This window comes from Diospyros lotus, unplaced genomic scaffold, assembly GCF_014633365.1.
Source record: "Diospyros lotus cultivar Yz01 unplaced genomic scaffold, ASM1463336v1 superscaf1, whole genome shotgun sequence".
NCBI lineage: Eukaryota > Viridiplantae > Streptophyta > Magnoliopsida > Ericales > Ebenaceae > Diospyros > Diospyros lotus.
This window is the reverse complement of record NW_026267104.1, coordinates 4,345,640-4,366,357: the sequence shown is the minus strand read 5'-3', so window position 1 is coordinate 4,366,357 and position 20,718 is coordinate 4,345,640. Positions and strand designations below refer to the sequence as shown.

General features: G+C 39.4%; 3 protein-coding genes across 4 annotated transcripts; 1 reads left to right on the top strand and 2 right to left on the bottom strand.

The window, feature by feature from the left end:
- The first annotated feature begins 430 nt into the window (after nt 1–430).
- LOC127792915 (glycine-rich RNA-binding protein RZ1A) lies at nt 431–4,119 on the top strand. Of its 2 annotated transcripts, none has more exons than XM_052323570.1 (4): nt 431–562; nt 1,973–2,095; nt 3,230–3,779; nt 3,859–4,119. In XM_052323570.1, exons 2-3 carry the CDS (start codon nt 1,985–1,987, stop codon nt 3,761–3,763), a joined length of 645 nt encoding a protein of 214 aa, XP_052179530.1. In that variant the 5' UTR covers nt 431–562; nt 1,973–1,984; the 3' UTR covers nt 3,764–3,779; nt 3,859–4,119. The 2 variants fall into 2 exon arrangements, with proteins under 2 accessions (XP_052179530.1, XP_052179533.1); XM_052323573.1 differs by having other exon boundaries at nt 483–562; nt 1,977–2,095.
- A 3,136-nt stretch (nt 4,120–7,255) lies between these two features.
- On the bottom strand, nt 7,256–8,144 carry LOC127792914 (vacuolar iron transporter homolog 4-like). Its single transcript, XM_052323569.1, has one exon. It carries the CDS (start codon nt 8,050–8,052, stop codon nt 7,396–7,398), a length of 657 nt encoding a protein of 218 aa, XP_052179529.1. The 5' UTR covers nt 8,053–8,144; the 3' UTR covers nt 7,256–7,395.
- A 1,231-nt stretch (nt 8,145–9,375) lies between these two features.
- On the bottom strand, nt 9,376–20,574 carry LOC127792910 (uncharacterized). Its single transcript, XM_052323565.1, has 2 exons — nt 18,897–20,574; nt 9,376–10,014 (listed from the first exon to the last, which is right to left on the bottom strand). Exon 1 carries the CDS (start codon nt 20,436–20,438, stop codon nt 18,990–18,992), a length of 1,449 nt encoding a protein of 482 aa, XP_052179525.1. The 5' UTR covers nt 20,439–20,574; the 3' UTR covers nt 9,376–10,014; nt 18,897–18,989.
- Nucleotides 20,575–20,718: the final 144 nt, after the last annotated feature.

Sequence of the window (20,718 nt, the reverse complement as noted above, 5' to 3'; positions counted from 1 at the left end):
TACTTAGAATTAGATTAATTTTTTTTATTATACAAAATAGATTTTAATTTTATTTGTTATTAAATTACTTTAGGAAGCCATTTAACCCATATTTCTACGAGAAATTTAAGTTATAAAAAAATAATAATGATTAAATTTTTTATCTTTTAATTTATGATTAGTGATTTTATTATGATATATAAAGTTAAAAGATATATAATATAGAATTTTTTTTATCTTTTTCATAGATTTGAATTTGATAATTAAAAATAAATTTTTAAAAAAATAAATGAGAAAAATGGCAATTGATTACCAAATTTTTGGTATTTTCTTTTGTTGATCCATCTACGGCGGAGATCATGCCATACCATTGATGGAATTTACAGATGCACCCACTTGAACACTCCCTCGATAAATATCTGCAACGTCAATTTCTTATACATACATGCTCCGTGTATCTATAGATTAGGGTTCTTTTCTTCAAAGGAACGCAATAACTTAGAAGACTTTCTCTCTCTCTCTCTCTCTCTCTCTCTATAGCTAGGTCGCTCAGTCGGTCGCTCCGATAGTGTCTTGTCTGCCGGTAACCATCAATTCACGCTCTTCTCTGTACCATCTTTACTGTGATTATGTGAATATTGATTGTTACTCTTCCTCTATGTATCTCTCTTGTTTTTAGTATACATGTCAGTTTCTTTAGATCTACGTTTGCCATGGGTATCTGATGCTTGTTTGGCTTTTTATTTTTCTGTTCTGATGCGTTTTTGTCGCCGATCTGAGGCTTCGGATATGAATTTGGGGGACGATGCGTTGAATGGTGGGTGGGTATTCTTAGGTGATAACAGCTCTTTACGATACATGCTGTAGAGACAGATTTTGATACATGAAAGGTCCGGAATTGTAGAATTTGATGCGGAAAATTTCGTGGATGTGATTTTTATGTCAGTTTGACCTGTGGAAGAACAATTGAGAAATTGAGAAATGCTTGCTGGTCTAGAAGCTAGTTAATATGTATCCATTTTATTGATTGACTAAAGGTGAATGGTAACCCTTCGTTGCGGAATATCCATCAATTGTGTGTAGTTGTTTCTTAATTCCATGCCTTACAATCTTCTTTAGGTCCCTCAATTTATCATCCTTTCTTTCCTGCTTGTGCAAATTTGAGAAAGAGGGTGAGGTTTGTAGCAGAGGTAGGGTTGCTCCCTTGTTACTAGAGCTATAAAACTGCCAATATGGGGGCAAATTCAGTTTAAAATAGAGCAGAAGTTGATGTTGCCAATATGGGGACAAACTGCATTTGTCAACTGGACTTTGTAACATAGGAAGTTGATGTTACCGATCAAGTTTGGATTGTGGCTGCTGTTTTAAAGTGTTTATTATTGTATGATACTTTGTTGGAACCACGATACCCTTTTGACGTCATACCCATTTTAATGTCCATTGTGTCTTTTTATTGTAAAACTGCACCTAATATTAAAGTGTAGTCACAGCTTTTGTCATGGTGGCATAAGGGATACTTTTCACAATTAAAGGTGTGCTTATATAAATGATAATGCAATTTGAAGAAATGTCTCCGCAGGTAGCCTACTTTATTAATAACCCTTCAGGAACTGGTATATTCAATTATTCATTATCGGGAAACATTGGTTGATTTCAGATGCTGTAGAAACACAATTGACTTTGTTTCCTTTTATAGACTTTACGAGTCGTCATTTTTACACAGTTGAGTTTGTTTTTTCAACTGTTTCTGATTTGAGCTTGGAGAAGTCTTCACAATGATTGTACCTATTTCAAAAGGGGGTGGGGAGGGGGTTTCACCATGGTTGTGGGAGGTACTTCAGCTTTATTCCCCTTTTTTTCCACATCTGGGATAGACTTTCTAGAATTTTTTTTCATGAACTAATTGGTTTGAACAAGTATTCCCATCTCCTTCCTACTTATGCATCTGATCAGAATTTTTTTCATGGCACTTATTCTTGCTTGATTTATTTAGACAGTTGAAAGCATGTCAGAAGAAGGGGAGTACCGCTGTTTCATTGGGGGCCTTTCATGGTCAACTTCTGATAGAGGTCTAAAGGATGCATTTGATAAGTTTGGCCATCTTATAGAAGCTAAGGTAAGACCTTTTCTTCTGTCAAAGTTCTGCCATTCATTATGGTTCATGATGTTCTATTTAGTTTATCTAATAGTTGCTTCCATTGTTCTCTCTTTTATTTTTTTGTTGGGGGAGGGGGTGTTGATTGAGTGGGCAGGGGATTGGATGAGCTGAAAAAATGTGTGGTTAACTCTGTTCAGACTACTGGTTTATTGGGTCTGAAGGTGTACCAAGGCAAGCTACAATCAGCCCCTTTCTCTGTTTTGGACCCTCTGGGAATGGTTTTTTTTTTTTTTTTCTTTGGGGGATGATTTGTGGAAGATGTCTGGTATAATATAGACATGGAAATAGGGGAAACCTATTATGATTAAATAAGATAGACTTGATGTGGGAAAACTTGCTAGGATTAAGATATATGGTTGCCTCATCTAGGAATTTTCAGTTATTTTTTTAGCAGAATACAAAATATTTTAGAAATGTGTGCTCCTGTCCAATATTGTTTCAAATACACCCACATAGGAAATTTTGTCTTGATTGTTTGATGTTTTTGGAACATTTGGGACATAGACTCTGGTAGAGTATAAAATTATAGAGAAAAATATTAAATGTGATTAAAAAAAACCTGGATAATTTTAAAGAGGAACTAAGATCTGGTAAGAGCATATTGTGTAACTGTTTCATCATGCTGCAAAATTAAAAAAAAAAAAAAGAGTATTTTGAAATGCCCATATATATAGACTTATGAGTTAAAGAATGTTGCAATGTTGGACACACATCAGTGTCTACACCTTTTCCAAGAATCCCTAAGTTGCATATCTATCTCTACTAAATAGAAAATTTATGAATGTGTTACATGCATGTCTGGTATTCTTCACTTTGTAATTTGCATATAGAATAGAAAAAAAATGTCTTGACTTAACCTATAAGAAGGCCGTCTCTAAATTACATATTGGTCCCGTTTGTACATTGATGAGATGACTAAAGTTGCTAAATTATCATTTATAAATTGCACTATATATAGTGCAGATGCTTAATTTTTTTTAACGAACTACTCGTCTCTTTTCTCTTCATGCTCCATGGAAAATGGAATGGGTTGCCTTTCTTATCATACAGTGTCATTGAGATATTGTATGTCTAATGTTGTCTTTGTCATAGGTTGCTGTTGACAAGTTCTCTGGACGTTCTCGTGGATTTGGATTTGTCACCTTTGATGAGGAGAAAGCAATGGAAGATGCCATTGAATCAATGCATGGAATGGATTTGGATGGGCGAACTATTACTGTTGAGAGAGCTCAGCCCCAGCAAGGTTCTGGCAGGGGCCATGACAGCGATCGCCCCCGAGACCGAGACCGAGACCGTGGTCGTGATCGTGATCGTAATCGTGACTATGGAGGTGGCCGTGGTTCTGGGGGTGGAGAGTGCTTTAAGTGTGGCAAGCCAGGCCATTTTGCCAGGGAGTGCCCCAATGGAGGTGGAGGGGGCAGGTACAGTGGCAGGGATGATAGGTATGGTGGAGGTGGTGGTGGTGGTGGTGGTGGTGGTGGAGGGCGTTATGGTCCTGATAGGAATGGGGATCGATTTGGAGGACGTAACAGGGATTTTGGTGGTCGTGGGGGAGGTGACCGATACAACCGTGACCGTGCTGGCCCATATGACCGCCGGGGTTCTGGAGGTTTCCGATCTGGGTGAATGACTTAAATTTGTGGTATGCAACATTCTCTGAACTCAGCAAATTCTTGAGAATGCCGAGTTAATGCTAGACCAATATTCATGTTGTCTTGCAGGTGAAGAACTGGAGGAGCTCCAACTTGCAGATGCAAATGCTGAAGGCTTTTTTGTTGCAAGATGTGTTCACTTAATGATGTTTGGGCTAGCGGAACAATGTAGTTGATCAATATTTTGGAAGTTTGGATCTTGACACCAATAACCTACTATTCTGTGCACTAAAATGTTCGATACCTTGGTCTGGAGTCTTATGCTTGCTTGACATGTTGGAATCTGGTTTTACGCTTTTGAATGCCATTATTGCTGCTGGATATCTACTATCCTGAATTGGCCATTGCACATGTCATTGTTGCTGCGGGGTGCATAATGAATATCTTGAATTGGCAGTTGCATGTCTGGAAGATTTTTGGTGTAAAAAATTGGTTTAGAGGGCCGGCCCAAACAGAGGACTTTGTGTATTTGGTAATTATGCAAAATGTTTTCAGGGTCCATGATCAGGTTACGTATCTCATTTGGGTAGAGATTTAGAAGCATAGTCCCCTTGTTCTCCAAATAATGTTTCCTTAGCAATTAATGGTTGCTATCCGGGTAATTTATTAACTTTATTTATTTACTTTCAAATCTTATATACTAATAATGCCAATTCTTAATTTTCACTTCGATATTAATTTTGTTAAAATTTTGGCAGGCTATTTGGCTATTTATGGTCTTTTTGGAATACATGAGTTGGTTCTTTATAGCTAACTGGATATATTTATTCGTAATTAAAGTAAGAAAGTTTTTTGGGCGGCAACACGCCATCTGCGAGAATTTCACCATAGGCCACCCCTGCCTTTGGCAACACTCACTGGTGGAAGAGTTCCATTCTTCTTTAAACATGTGGCAGCTTGTTTGGAAGCTCTTGGAGAGTTCTGCAACTGCTGTCTGTTGTTTGTTATGGTTCTCTGCTCCACATTGCTCTTCTTGAGGAGAAGGTTCTTGTCCTTTCAGTCTAGTTCTTGTCCCTCATTGGCTTCGTGTTCTCTTTGCATGTTCCCCTTCACCTTGAGGATGGGTCCACCTTAAATTTTTTGTTGGGAGATGGATGCCAGTTTTGAGTCCTGGAGTGTCTTTGAAGGAATATAAATCTTGGAATGGTCTGGGAGTTTGTCCATGGAGGAACTGCTTCTTTTCCATTTCTTCGCTTTGTGCATATTGGAAAATATCCAGGTGCATTTGGATACAGCAAGCTTGTATCATCTTCTGCTCGTTGCATTATGTCAGTGGTGGATGTTTCCAATTTTATTGCCTTTTTTTTTTTTTTTTTTTTTTCTTTTCTTCCTTTTTTTTCTTTTTTTTTTTAACCCTGGAGCCTGCCTTTATGTGCACTTTCTTAATTTGTACTGTTTCCTGTTCACTATGACCTGCTGAACTCTAATGCATTTGTATTGCTCATTCTTTCCTAAGTTAATATTATCAATGCATGTGTGCTAAATTCTTACTTTCTGTGAGCTTGATGGTTAAGCTGCGATATCTTGTATTTATTTGCTTCCAGACTTACATTTGCATTTTTCCTTCGTTTCTTTTTTACTTGCTATGGATCAGAGCATTTTACTTTCTTATTATGATCAGTGATCCCCACGTGGGGACAAAAATTTTCCGTTATCTGGTTTGGAGGATTCAGTTCTTTTCTCCATTTATTTTCCAGAGTTGTAAAATTGCACATAATTTCATCTAGCTTCTGATTTCTACTGTGGGGTAAAGATTTATGTGATGCCACTTTAGGTGTACTTTTGGTTTAACTTGGTGCTTGTTCATTTTTCCAGTTTTCTCCCAGTTATTCCATATTCTCATTTTGTATTGAAGCTAGTTCTCAAGGTGTTGCTCCTTTCATACAATGGTTGTTTGTGTGGGGGAGTGAGTTTGAATATTTCGGTAATTTTGCCTCAATTTGCTATTTATGATGCCTTCCTTTCATGATGCATCTACTTAGGAGTGCAGGATTTCTTGTTATCCAAAATTATAATTTCATGAACTAATGTCGATTTGCCCATAAATAAAAGGTGCAAGTATTCGTGTGATAAGTCTGATGATCTTTTGATCTGCCCGTAGGGATGCTTTGGGTTTGAGCTTGTGAATTATTATTAATTGCTACATGCGTTTGCTCATATGTTGCTTACACGTTCCAGAGGTTGATCTAGGAATCTATTATTCTTCATTTCAAGGTGCCAAATTTATAGCTAGCTTTGTTGTGTTTGGTTCTTCTAGTAGGAGTGGGAATTAAGCCAAGGTCCTGCCTGCACTGGCATGATTCACGCATGCTCTAGCTGCAAAGACATGATCTTTGGTCCCCCCTGGGAGGCCTTGATGAGATTAACAATGTAAGCTATATAGGTTGCTTAACTTGTTTAGCCGCACTTAAGGCTGACCCGAAGCAAAGCGATTGAATGGCTTTTGAGTGAGGGAAGTCCGGGGATGACCACCTTCTTGTCATCTGGTCTCTCTGTTGCGGGGTGGTTTGTGGCGTTGGCTGCCATTGAATCTTCACTCAGATTGCAATGGTTTGTAGTTGGAATTGTGGGTAGAGGACTCTACTCTTAGCTGCAGCTTTCAGGTGTGGTGTTTGCTAATGCTTCCTTTATCTTTTGTCTCTGAGTTTGGCTTCAGATGCTTTGATAATTCTTGGGAAGTGATATTAGGGCAGAATTACAGAATAATAATTAGAAGAAAAGGGCAGTCCTTAAGACGAGATTCGGTTTTTGAAGTGCATTGCGTGAAGAGGAAGAAACTAAGCAAAGCAGCAATTTGGTTAGATAATGCAAATGAAAGATTTTCAATCATCTCTGTTTCTCTCTCTAGAAATAGGCATATTTTCTTTGAAGCCATTTCAACTTGTGCTGTGTCTTAGAACCTTTTATCGTTTCTTCTTTTAATTTCTTTAAACCAATCGAGTAATACAAAATTGGTTGATTGTGTACAAGTAAGCTCGTGTCTAGAGGAGAGGGATGTGGCCAAAATTAACTAATAATTTTCACCAAAAAAAATAAGAAGAAAAAGAACCCAGAATCTTACCAAAAGTAGATAAAGGAATCCAGAAGGTTAAGTTGGAAAATATTTTCCTTCTTTTTAACTCCAATTTTGGATTCGAATAATTAAATTTTAATTAAAAAAATATATTTTTTTTTGTAATTCTAACTCAATTTTATAATTTAAGTTAAAAAATATCATTTTTGATATTTTCTAAATTTTTTAAGAATGATATGGGTTTTTTTAAAACATAAAATATTAGGATATTATTTATAAATTATATTTTACATGTCACCCATATGAAATTATAGAAATTAAAGATGTTTTAAGTTATATCTTTAATTATACCACAAAGTATTTTTCCAATTATCTAACCAAATATTAAATTATTTTTCTTAAAAGTGATTCTTATAAAAGCAAGCACTCTCTAGCAGAGACGACAATAAAAAATTTGTAACAATACCAAAGACCCTTAGTTTATTAATAAAAGTTCTACAACAATGCCAAACAAACACTTGGTTTATTTAGGCAAACTTCTCACATAAAGGCATGGAATTCGAAAAACAAAGCATGAACATGAGTAGAGACCATCACAGTTGCAATCCAGTAGAGCCAATTAACTTGGTCAGTCCAAAAGTGATGGCCATGGCCATCCACCCTCCAGCCACCACCCTAAACGAGGACCTCACCACAGGGATCTTCCCCAGCACTGCCCCAACACATCCAAACACCACCAGTGCCAAGCTCACAGCAGCCACCACCACCCCCATCCTCACCCTATGGTCTCCAACAAATGCAGCTGCAAGCAGTGGCACCACTGCCCCCACCCCGAAGGCGAGGGCCGATGCCATGGCTGCTTGCACCGGATTTGGGAGTTGTTCTTTCTCACCCTCCTCTTCTCCATCCCCTCTGTTGTTCTCTCTTGTCGCCTTCTCTCTCTCCATTTGAGCCACCTCTATGTCCAGCTGGGAATACACAGAGACAAACTCTCCTATTGCCATGCTACAAGCCCCAGCCACCAGCCCTGCAAAGCCAGTGAGGATCATGGCTTTAACATCTTCCTTGACAGCTCCAACACCCATCATTAGTGATGCAATTGACACCAACCCATCATTGGCTCCCAGCAAAGCAGCTCTCAGCCACTGTGCCCTTTCAGAGTAGTCAAAGTTGCTCTCCCCAGATTCTTGGAAAGTTTGTTGGTTTTGATCATTCTTAGGGACAGCAACAATGACATCAAGGGAAGCCATGGAAAAGTATTTGCTATATAGATCAATGGAAATATGGAGCTAGCTAGATGATTGCAGGGTTGCTTGTGGAGAAAACACTCCCATGAAGAGGGCTTATATAGAGGGAAAGGGAGCATTTACTGTAGATAGTGCTGATGGTAGTGGCTCATAGTGCTGCAAAAAGTAGGCAAAGTGTGGAGGGATGGAACTCCAGTGTGAGTTTGTGTTGTTTACTTGTATTAGAACTGCTTTTGAAGCTCCCTAAACCTCTATTTGTAACAGCATGGTAACTGGCAGCACTCCATTTTATACCATTACCAGCATAACAAACCTGAAATCATGGACTCATAAATTGAAACTTCAACTACTACTCTGTTTTATTGTTTGCAATAAACACTGGGAACAAGAAATTTCTCACCTGTGAATTTCCCCCAGTTTTTTAGGTAATTCTAGTTGTAACTTTGCTAATCCAGCACAAGCAGCCAAGGTTTTTTTTTTTTTTTTATTATTTAAAAGGTTCTCTGTGATTGACCAAAGAAATATATGTGCTGAATAGGAGAGCACTTTACAAACTCCAGAGGGGAAATCAGAAGATACAGGCCCTAATATAAAACAGAGAGTGTGGATTCCACAGCAAAAGTAGGTAAAGACATCATTAATATATTTGAGGGAGCGTGGAGTGCACAAGAAAGCCAGAAGCTTCTCACTGAACGAAAATTCATATAGAGACAGAAAGCTGATATTTCATGCTCCCTCCTTTCAGGCCTCTACCTAAGCAAAATGCCATTTATATAAGAAAACAAAAATTGCAAAACTTTGTCCAAAAACAAAAATCAGAAAGAGAGCACGGTGGCTTTCAAAAATAAAGGTCAACAACAACATACCAAACCATTATCCCACTATGTGGATTGGCTACATAAAATTTAGCTTTCTATTCATTTCTATCTATACCAAACCATTATCCCACTATTGGATTGGCTACATAAAATTTAGCTTCCTATTTATTTCTATCTAAAGTCTTATCTTCTATAAAGGTCCACATGATTAATCCTAATCTAAGATTTTCCCACTAAGTTTTTTATTGATCTTCCTCTACCTCTTCTGCTAAATGCTTGTTCGAAAACAAAGATCATGATGACAAATTTTAATTTTTAGTAGAAGAATATACGGAATTTACATCTAAAAATACTGTTTGAATAGAATCATTTTTACCCTTTCCTCAATTTGATCCTATGGTGGGTGGATGGTTGAGAGTCTATCTATATCATTTATGAAGTTGGAGTGGAGTCCATGCAACAGGAAGATGTAGTGGAGTCAATGATTCAGATTTTTCGAGGCAGTTGAGACACAGCAACAGACGAAAAAGTAATTGATGTCAAAGATGTTAACTGCACTTTTGGTAGCATGGGGAATACAAATTTGGTACTAGGAAGCAACTTGAACAGCATGACTTCTTTACCTTCCAGGATGGAGCTGATTTGATGAACTGCAGAGTACGGCCAACTGAAAAACATATGTCCAGCACTTGAACTCTTGCAGTTAGTAACCACCAATTAGTAGACTCTCTTTTTCACAGATATTTCCACCTTCCCTGCCAAAAGAGACTTGGATTGCAAAAGGGCTCAACAGAGACAATGGTATTTGATCACACTGCTTTCCACATTTAAGAAACCTGTTTAATTGCACTAATGGCATGAAGGTACACATTCAACATTAGCTCCAACTGGAAGTGTTGCACTACATCAGAACAGAAACACAAATAGCCTACAATATACACTTATCAGAAGTTCCAAAACTTATCCCTGATATGAAAGAACCAGTGCTTTGACCCTTCTACAACTAGGCACTGTAATTTTAACCAATTTATGCAACTTCTCAGCCCAACTTAACTGTACAATAGCTTTCCCATTGTTCACCATCCCAGTAGAATGTAGCAGGTGAATATGTCATTGCAGCTTGCACATATTAGTTAAACTTCATCATCTGCAGAAGAAGCAAGCCCCACGTATAAAACATAATTTATTGATGTAATCATGTTAAACAAGCAGGGGGAAGAAAAGGAATGAAGAAGAAAGAAATAAGAGAAGGAAAAAAGTGCAACAAAGTACATACCCAATCTAAATACAGTAACAGGAAACCAGAAAGTAGAATACCCCAAAATCTTTAAAATTAAATTTCATATTGTTTTTCCTCTTAATTCTGGCATTGCTAAATAAGCAGAAAGCTTTGATCATTAAATTCCATATGTTTTCCCTCACAAAGCTAATTGAGGTAGTATTGGAAATTGGATGCACCTTCTTATGATCAGCATAGCTGGGAACCATGTAATGAAGCAACCAATTTGAGAAGTTGAGTAACTTGAACCAACTATAGGCATTCTGGTTCTTTTCTGAAAGAATTATAAGCTTTTCTGGAATTGTAAGAAGTGGTGAAAGTCGAAGATAGGACCTTGCCAAGAAAACACAAGCATAGAGTTCCAACTAGAAAGGAATTCATAGCTTCAACTGCAAAAGATTAAGCAGGCTGCAGGTGCACACCATGGCCTGAAGCATGAAGTGACAGAAGAGAGCTATTGTGAAAAAGAAGATCCAGAGAATGGCAGGGTCCAAATTTAGATAAATTTTTAAGTTGCTTCCGAATTGACTATAATCATCTACCATGAGTGCCATTTGCAATTCTAATTCTCATAGCTTGAAAAAGGAGACAAGACAATCCTGCATTTGCAAGTCTATTGCCACTTGGGTCAAAACACAAAGAAACATCCATATTCTGAAGACAAATTCAGATATTCTATCCAGAGTTTCAGAGTCTGCAGTCCAGAACTCCCAGATTGACAAGAAGTATGCTCCCAACTAGCAAAGCAGCAGATTAAAGACCATTTCTGCCTAAAGTTGGCCGGTAAAGCTTCCAGTGGATCTGGGGTCTATCTGATGCCATGGAAAACATGGAACGATACAGAGCTACATGGATGTTGTTTGTCATTTTAACCAAGTTCACATCATCAATGCCAAACATCAATCTTATTCTCACTGGTTCTGGCTAAATCATGCTAGGCCTAAATTCAAATAGCATGCCTTCAATTGGTGCATGACTGCAAGAAATTGTCCTCTAGAAATTAAAAATCTACCCCCCCCCCCCCCCCCCCCCCCCTTCCTTTTAATAAGACAAATGTATAATCACTAACGATTGCCTTTGAGGGGTGGGGGGCAGCTCAGCACAAAAAATAGATGAGGAACTGGAAGTTCATGATATCTACAGCCAAGAGCTAAAAGGTCAGTTCATGATATCTACAGCCAAGAGCTGAACGGTCATAACAAACCACATAATGGACGAGATACAAAAAAGAATTATTCTGAAGACTGGAGCAGAATATTGAATAGGAAAGGAGAAAAGGTCAAAGGTTTGGACTGGGTTTTAAATCAATCAATCAATATTTTACAGGTATTTAACTAAAATTAAAATACTAATAATCTATAAATAGATACATCAATGTTTTTAAATACAATTATTTTTTCATATATATTTCTTGAGTGTTCTAGAATACTTCTTTAATATTCTAATTGCATCCCCTTTTTTTCAAAACTTCTTAGATAATTTCTCAAGTTCTCAAAATATAGTCAGAAAGATTTTGAAAAAGTTTGTACTTGTGATTATACAAAATCATGTTGTTCCTACTCCAAAGGAGCTCTTTTCTTTTTGTTAACTACGAAAAGGGAAAAAAGCACACACAAACAAAATAAAAACAATATATTATTAATTATTTTCACTTCCCGTTCTTTCACAGCATCACAAATCTTTTCCGTGGAAAGTCTGAAGACTCACAAGCCCTATAGTCCACAGACCAAAAAGAAAGAAAATAGAACAGAGACAAGATGACCAGAATAAGAAAGAAGATGAAAGGTGTAAGGATTCCATGCTTCTCTGTCTCTCCTTTGCTGCTTCTCTGTCATCTGCTTATTTTCCCCATTGCAAACCCAGATCTATGCCTCTCTTATCTGCTTCTTCTTCGTTTCTTTCTCTTTATCCATCAACCCAAAACTGGGTTTGAAGTGGGTTGACAAAGCTAGCAGAACCCAGACAGACCCCCCCGCCCCCCCCCCCAAACCCACCCCTCTCTCTCTCTCTCTCCATCTTCTTTTATCTTTTTCTTTTGCTTCATTCTCCATTAACGCAGATCTGATTCCAGTGAACCCAGAGGGAACCAGAAAACAGAAGTACTAGTTGAAGCAGGCCAGTGCCAGTTTATTTGATTACTGATTGAACCACACGGTACACTGGCTATCCAGCCAATTTTTTGCCGGCCACTTTTTTGCAACCACCTAGACCTAATGACAGGTTGTCAGTTAACTGATCTGATGAACCAATCCAATTTTTAGAATATTGAGCAAAGGAGAGTACACCTTCAACAAAGAAGGAAGAGAAGAGAAGAAATGTCTCCCTCTAAACAAAATATCACACACTTTGTAAACAACAACATACCTAGTCTTATCCCACTAGCTATATAAATTCTAGCTTCCCATTCATTTTTATCCATTGTCTTATCTTCTATAAGACCCATATACTTAATATTAAGCCTAAGCGTCTCCTACCAAGGTTTTTGGTATTCCTCTAAGCACTTGTTCCATTAGATCAACTCCCTGGGGCCTCTATTAGTCTTTTTCTCATATAACCAAACCATCTTAATTGCCTCCCGCATCTTATCTTTAATAGAAGTCAATCGTTTCTAATTTTATCTTTTCCTTTATGGCACATCCATCTGAGCATCCTCATCTTAGTTACATACATATTTTGCACATTGGTACTTTATTGCCCAATATTTTGTGCCCATATAACAAAGCTGGCCAACAATTGTGTTGTAAAATTTTCTTTTTAAGTTTTAATGGAATCTTACTATCACATAAAACACACTTTTCCATCTTAACCATCTCACCAAAATTATATAGGTACCATCCTCATTGATCTGCTCATCTTTTTGGATGATTGATCCAAGATATCTAAATTGGTCTTTTCTTGGTATGATTTGATCTCCTAATTTTACCATAACATTTTCCACACTTACATTTTTTAATTTTTACTAAACTTACATTCTATATATTCAGTTTGAATCTAGTTAACTTAAAAGTTAAAACCTTTAGATCCTTAAGCCTTGCCTCATATCTCAAGCTTAGTATTCAAGCCTTCTTTCAACTCATCTACCAACACTATGTCATCTGCAAATAGCATACGCCATGGCACCTATGCCTAAACATGTTTAATGAGTTCATCCATTACCGAGGCAAATAGGTAAGGACTTAATTCAAAACATACAATACCAATTGAAGACCTGCTTATGCTTCCTCAAGCTATCGAATGAGAGGATAGTATCTGTCACGACCCAAGGGTTAATTAGAATGGCTATGCTATATTTCTTTTACTTTAATTGTTGCACCTATATTTCAGCTATCAATTCTGTTAGAATTAGGAAGGCCACATGTGAGGCCTTAGGAAAATGACAAAATAGTTTGTTGTTACTGCTAGAAGGGGGATGATCTGCTGCATCCACACCCACGCCAAGCAGCACCTATATGTATTCATCCCATTCCATGGGAGAAGGCATGCAAAAATAGAATACAACATTATCCTATTCTCACTTTCTTGTCTCACTCAATTATCTTCTCCCTCTGTTCATTCTATTCTTCCCTAATCTTCTTCTAATCTCTCCCTCATTCTTTCAAATTCCTCCTTAATTTCCTTCTGTTCTAGGTCGCAGCTGAATCGAATTCTTCCGATTCCCAAATTGATCCTAGGTTAAGCCCTAGGATCATGACAAATTGGTATCAAATCATTACCATCCTCGGTTGTGATTTTGTTGCAGCTCTGATTTGAAGGCGAATCCAATTGGGGCTCAACAGTGTGCTGCTCATTTGGATAGGAAGGTGATTCCGACCAGAGCCAATCGTTTCTCGGTTGTAAATTCAATCGTTCTTGTAAGTGAGTTGGTGGATTTGGTCGGCTGTAATTTCCATCGCCGATTCATAGCGGAGCCCATCATTGATCAGTACAGAAGAGCGTTCGCGATTGGAGTGGGTCGATAGGCGAGCATACTTGGAGCATCGCGAATAGACAACGCTCACTATTGGTGAGGGAGTCCGTTGAAGATGGTTGGGTGAGACAAAGGCGCTGATTTGCGCGAGAAAGGAAGGCGTGAAGTGGAAGCGAGTTTGGGGGTAGTCATTGAATCTCAGCAAATGCACACAGAGCTTGGGTAATCTTTAATCCGCTGTAATCTTGTGTGGAGAGCGATCAGTGCAAGAGGCTGATGGCTCGCCGCTAAGTCGAGCAAGCCAGGAAGATTCACGATTGGAGCTTGTGGACAGTGATTGGGTAGCAACTACACCAGTGAGCTTGAATTCACTTTGAGTGAGAAGAAAGGCGTGCATGTGAAAGAGGCAGCAAATCAATCTTGGTTGTCACGACTTTGAAGGTGGAACAACAAGGCGAATTGCTGTTGTTTTCCGAATTGTTGTAGTCGATCCAGAAGGCGAGGCGAGTGTAGAAAACCTTTCGGATCCGTTGCCTAGCGATTCACCTTGCTAAAGAATTGAAGATCGCTAACTATGGTGAGGCGATCGCTTGTCCTGGGCGACTAATGTGAAGCTGAAGAGTAGGTTGTTTGCGGTTATTTTCCGAGACTGGGCAGTGTGGGTCAGCAAGCTGAAGCACAACTAATTCCAGCTTCTGATTCCTCTTACTGCCGCTAAATTTTGTGGGGTCTCAACTAAGAAGTGCAGTAATTCTGATATCTAATTCCAGCAAGTCTCGTAGCAGCTGAGAGTGTAGTTTTGAAGGCATTCCTAAGCCGGTGAGCCTCAGCCATTGCGTGACAAAGCAACGAAAGTGTGGTGAACCTTGCTGAAGAACCGAGTAGTGGATTTTCCGTGTTTGAGATTTAAGTCGGAAGGAAACAAGGCTAATCGGAAATTGACAGCAAGCAGTCAAGGCTGCATTCAAATCGATTATTGGCTATGATCCCTATTCAAAATTTGAAAGAGACCCCTAGAGCAGTTCCGGTGATTCTCAATTGCTACGATTTCGATTGTGATTCTTGGCTGACAGTTAGATAGTCTAGAGGACTCTCGAAGGCCGATCAAGTCGTTGTAAGTGTGCAATTTCTTCTGCTATTACAATAGACTTGGTCTTGAAGCATAACAGTGGCTGTAATTTGCCACTTATTCGATCAATTTTAGAGGTGATTGGGTGAGGCAGTTACAGAAGGGAATTAGGATGGAAAGAGCTGTTGTTTCTTGGCCTAGTGCTTTTCCAGCTAGTGAGATTTTGGCCAGGAGTAGTGCATGAAGGAGTCCAATGGAGTCCCAATTGTAGTAGAAGAATGCTTCATTTTCAACTGAAATGGAGCCTCAATAGCAGCCAAAGGAGACTGCATTTTCAGTTGGCAGCAATAGGGACAAAGGAACAAGCAATGGGATACTTATTAAGAGTGTGAGGAATTTGGCTGTATGTTCCGCGAGAAGCTACAAGAGTTTGTGATGATACTTATTAAGAAGTATCATTACAACTTTCTAGTGGAATACTTTGATGATTATCACAGAAGTTTTAATAAGGACGACTTCCTTAAAATGGAGCAGCCAAAGGAGAAGTCAAGTTTATGGAAGAGCGAATCAGTGCTTACCTCCAACGTGGAGTGGAAGAAGGATACCGGTTTACTATTAATGAGGAATGCAACATCAGTGATGAAATTGGTGGTGAATGGCATTGTTCAAAAGAAATCTATGATGAACAGATTGATGGGGCAGCAAAGGCAAAGGGACAATTTGAAATTGTTGAAAGAGAGGTTCACATAGAGGGAAATTCCAGCAAACACAAGGAAGAAGGAGTTGCTAAATTATTTTCATGTAATCAAGAGATTCTGACTGAAACTTCAGCCAATATTAAGGAAGTTGGCGTTGTAAATGAAGCGAACAAGTCAATGGAAACTCAGGATTCCAGAGATGAAAGAAGATTGGATGAGGAGATTGGGATAGACCACACTCTGCAAGAGCAAGAAGCTGATCCCGGTGATGCACAGCCCAATCTAGATGTAAGTCATGTTAGGAAAGAAGGTCGAGATGGAAGCTAGGTATCAATCAGTGAGAAATCGTTGGCTGGAATTGAAGTTGTAGCAGCTCCTAATGTTAATGCTCACAAACAGCCTTGGTATGAGTATTCGAGGAAAGAATACAAACCTCTATTGTTGCATTTTGAGGCTGCTGTTGATATTTTTGCAGCAGAGCATGGCTGTGGGTTGAATAGGGATACAGTACCAACAACTATGGCTGTAGATCTGCCCTTCTTACTTGTATTGAACGGTAATGAAGTACTAACAGAAGTCGTGAACAGGGATAGTCCTTCCATTGGACTCCAAGGTTCAGCTGCTAGCTATGTCAATCCAGAAGTGGCTAATCATGTCCATAGACTGGAGACCAAGCTTGATTGGATACCTATTACCAGGGGTGGTTGTATTGGGCTGGAACTCGATGAAGTTTTCCCTACTAAAATTCTGGGCCAATTTATGCTTGGAATTAATCTTGGAAACCTAAGAACGAAGAAGAAGAAGCCTAGAAGGAAAAAGAAAGAAAGAAGAATTAAACTGATAGAGAAAATTGGAATTGGATGAATAAGAATGGCTCAACATAATAAGTTTCTTAGGGACAAAAAACATTTCAAGGAGAGGGAATTGTCACGACCCAAGGGTTAATTAGAATGGCCATGCTGTATTTCTTTTACTTTAATTGTTGCACCTATATTCCAGCTATCAATTCCGTTAGAATTAGGAAGGCCACATGTGAGGCTTTAGGAAAAGGACAAAATAGTTTGTTGTAACTGCTGGAGGGGGGGGGGGGGGATGATCTACTGCATCCACACCCACGCCAAGCAGCACCTATATGTATTCATCCCATTCCATGGGAGACGACATGCAAAAATAGAGTACAACATTATCATATTCTCTCTCTCATCTCACTCAATTCTCTTCTCCCTCTGTTCATTCCATTCTTCCCTAATGTTCTTCTAATCTCTCCCTCATTCTTTCAAATTCCTCCTTAATTTCCTTTTGTTCTAGGCCGCAGCTGAATCAGATTCTTCCGATTCTCAAACTGATCCTAGGTTAAGCCCTAGGATCATGATAGTATCCAAGATAATTACCCAAAAAAGATAACTCCAAGAGGACCATTTATACTCTAAATTGTTTTCTAACGAAAATCAACTCCCCCTTCATCACAGCAAGGCCTCATTGAAGGAAGGAACAAATTATAAAGTGTTTTCTCTGTAACAGGCACCAAATCGTTTATCTTCTCTTTAACCAGTGAAGGGATAATCATTGAGAAAGCCATCAAAAGCTACAGAGTCAGTTGCCCAGTCAGGAAGACTCTGTCTAAGATAAGGAGACCCACAATACCCTCAAAAGTGGGGAGAAATACTTGCTAAAAAGAACCTCTTTATTAAAGGCAAATGCAAACATGTCAAGGAAATTTCCCCAAGGGCTCTATCCCCACACCAATAATCCCCTGAAAACATTACCCTTGTTCTGTCTCCGATGAAGAACTCTGCCCACACCTTCATGATGGCCCTCCAAAGGCCAACTCCATATGGGATGGAATTCCTACCAATATACCAACCCCCAATCCAAGTTGCCCTTCCCAAAAAGCATACCCACCACCACTCTACTCCATAAGCAGCCATTTTAATTAGCAAATCTCTAAATCCAAATCCATATTCCAAGCAAGCCTTTGTTTAGCAATCCCAAATGCCAAATCCCAAATCCCAAACCCACCCTTACAAGGAAAGTAAACTGAGCCCAACTAACTAGAAAAAACTTAGAAGTTGTCTTCTAACCCTCCCTAATGAAATCTCTTTGCAGTTCTCCTCAAGCTTGCAAGTAATGAAGGAAAGAGCCAGAACAAGGAAAAGACAAAGGTAAGAAGGCTCCATAAAGAACTTCTAACAAAAGTAACCGTAACTTCTTTTAAGAGGCATGGATGTTTCCAAAATGCTAACCTCTTTTCACTGCACTCAATCACCCCATTTCAAACAGCCTTTGCTTTAAAGGATTGCCCCTAAGGGAAGACCACGATAAATAGAAGGGAGACTGCCAACTTTACAACCTGGAGGATGATAATAACTCACTATTCAAAATCATCCTTATTGCTGAAATCTCACCCTTAGCTAAATTAACCTTCAACCTTGGATTGTTTCAAACAAAAAAGATAACCCTTAAAAAAACATAAAAACAAGGCATCATGCTGTCATCCATAAGAAGTAGATAAGACAGCGAGATAGAGCCATCCAAATTATTTCCTACCTCAAAAACCTTAATCCATCCCCTAGTTTCTTTCATCATAACCGTAAGGCTCAGAGCCTCCATTACCAAAATGAACAGAAAAGGCAAATGAATAGGACAATGTAACCTGTTATGAGATCTACGAAGTTATACAAACAGTGTCTGAGTCGGAGTCAATCTTAGTACCAAAAGACTCAACTATGAAATGGCATATCATGACCAGATGAATGGGATGAGATAAGCCAAGATACAACAAGTTCACTACCAATTACACCTTACTGTCCAAAAACAATTCAAATCGTTATCATCTTCTTAATCAAAAATTATACATCCATAATTAAATTGGATTCTCTAATCCAAAGAAAGCAATTAACACCACTCTCCTCTCTAAGGAGCAGTCGGTTTTTACCCAAGATAATAAAGCCACATACAAAAATTATTTGTGCCAGGAGTAGGAATAAAAATAATAATATTAAGCTGTGGACAAGGTGCAAAATTAGCTATAGAGGAATATGCACCAGTCATTCTTATCTAAAATTGTTCAATCTACCTTTGTACTTCAGGATGAATTTCACGATGACCATGTGCATGAGCTGAAACCAGTAGAGAAGCAGCACAAGACTGAATGAAACATCAGACATTGTTATACATCCATCAAGCAATTAGGTAGCCCCACAACTTTAGCCTTACTTTCAGCATAAGAACCATCATCTATAATTTTAGCCTCACTATTTGGGATTGCTTCAAAACCAATATGCCTCCTGCTATACTTTAACATATAGGGATCCATCTCTCCACTACATCTTCCATCATGCAGAATGATAGCCTTTCCACGAGACACCAACCCACTCTGGTTTCTAGTGTCATCTCGATCCAAATCAAGCTTCAATTCAACTTGTTTCTGGCAAGGTTGAGACTCATAGGCCAAGCAGTTGTTATCATTGGGCTTACAGTTTCCAACAATGCTTCCCCCTTTTTCCACGCACTCCTTTTCCTTCCTGTGCCTCCTTGAATACATCAACCTTACCTTTCTATGCCTCCTTGAATACAACCGTCTAACCTTTATACGTGTCCTTGAATACACATACCTGACCTGCTTTGAACTCCCCAAAATAGAAGACCTGTTTTTTGAACGCCTGATATAAACTAGCGTTCCTGCTGCAGTAGCATTAGTGTTCTCACAACACTCACTATTCTGGCATACCCCAACAGTTCCACTAGCACTTGTATTAAAACATCCCCCTGAGCATAAAGATCTAGCTGATACATTATCACTTGATTCTGACACTCTTGGAACAGCCAAATGGTTCAAATTATCCAAGGTTAAGTTCCTTGAAAGCCTTGGCGAGCCATTCATTGCTCGATGCAGTCGGAACACCAATTCTGAAACATCAATAACCGCAGTATCAGCGGCATCACAAGCATTGTTACCACGACTCACTAAGCGTTCATTCTTCTTGTCAACCAATTCGATTGCACCAGTGGCCAACTCCACAGCCCTTCTAGCCATGATAGCTCCCCGCAAGGCGTTCTCTTTAGCCTTACCCGCAACCGCTGCTTTCTTCTCCACTGCAATCTTCCCAACGCTCGCCGCATTCTGCACCGACTTACGGCACGCGCTCTTCTTATCCCTCCTCCTTTTGTAAACCTTATTTGAATTAGCAAGCAATTCCGGAACCCAGCAATCGACGCAAACCGAAAACCCGATTTCCGAGCCAAAACACGACGAAACACATTCCCTGTGAACGCAGCGCCCACATTCGCAGCACCTGTAGCAGCCCTTGTCCCCGACCTCGGAGAGGCAATAGGAGCAGAGTTGGGAGGACTCCAATCGCTTAACGCAGCTTCTACACAGAAGGACGATCCGCCATAGGCTATCTAGGGTTTGGAGACGGTGCTTGGGATTGGTCACATTGATGTGGAGGCCGCAGGCGTGGCAGTCGGAGAAGTTCGGGAGGTCTCTAGTCTTCTTCCGGAGGCGGTCGGGGGATGAGTCGGAGGAGACGGCGGAGTCCGATGCTGAGGCGGCGCCTGCGGTGGAGGCCGGACTGCGATTTGAACGGGCGAGGAGTCGTTTCCGAGAAGGCGGCATGGGTTTGGTGGTACGTCTCTCGAACGCGGCGGAGATGGACTTCAAGGGTTTCACCGGAGACGATTCTATGGCCAATGGAACGGATGGTTGTTGTCTAGGGTTTATAATTTCTCTGTTCAGACATTGTCAATATTTGGGGATGACGGTGACGTCTGCTTCGTCCTTCCCCTTAGAATTTTTATTTTCTATATTTTAATTTATTTTTATTTGCTATATTACACTTTACCCCGAAACTTAGCAAAATTGCCAACAACCCGACGTCAGGGGCTCATTTTCCACG

Coding starts and splice junctions, on each gene's coding strand:
- LOC127792915 (XM_052323570.1), top strand. CDS start 1,985: ATGTCAGAAGAAGGGGAGTACCGCTGTTTCATTGGGGGCCTTTCATGG. Junction 2,096..3,229: donor GCCATCTTATAGAAGCTAAG/GTAAGACCTTTT, acceptor TCTTTGTCATAG/GTTGCTGTTGACAAGTTCTC.
- LOC127792914 (XM_052323569.1), bottom strand. CDS start 8,052: ATGGCTTCCCTTGATGTCATTGTTGCTGTCCCTAAGAATGATCAAAAC.
- LOC127792910 (XM_052323565.1), bottom strand. CDS start 20,438: ATGCCGCCTTCTCGGAAACGACTCCTCGCCCGTTCAAATCGCAGTCCG.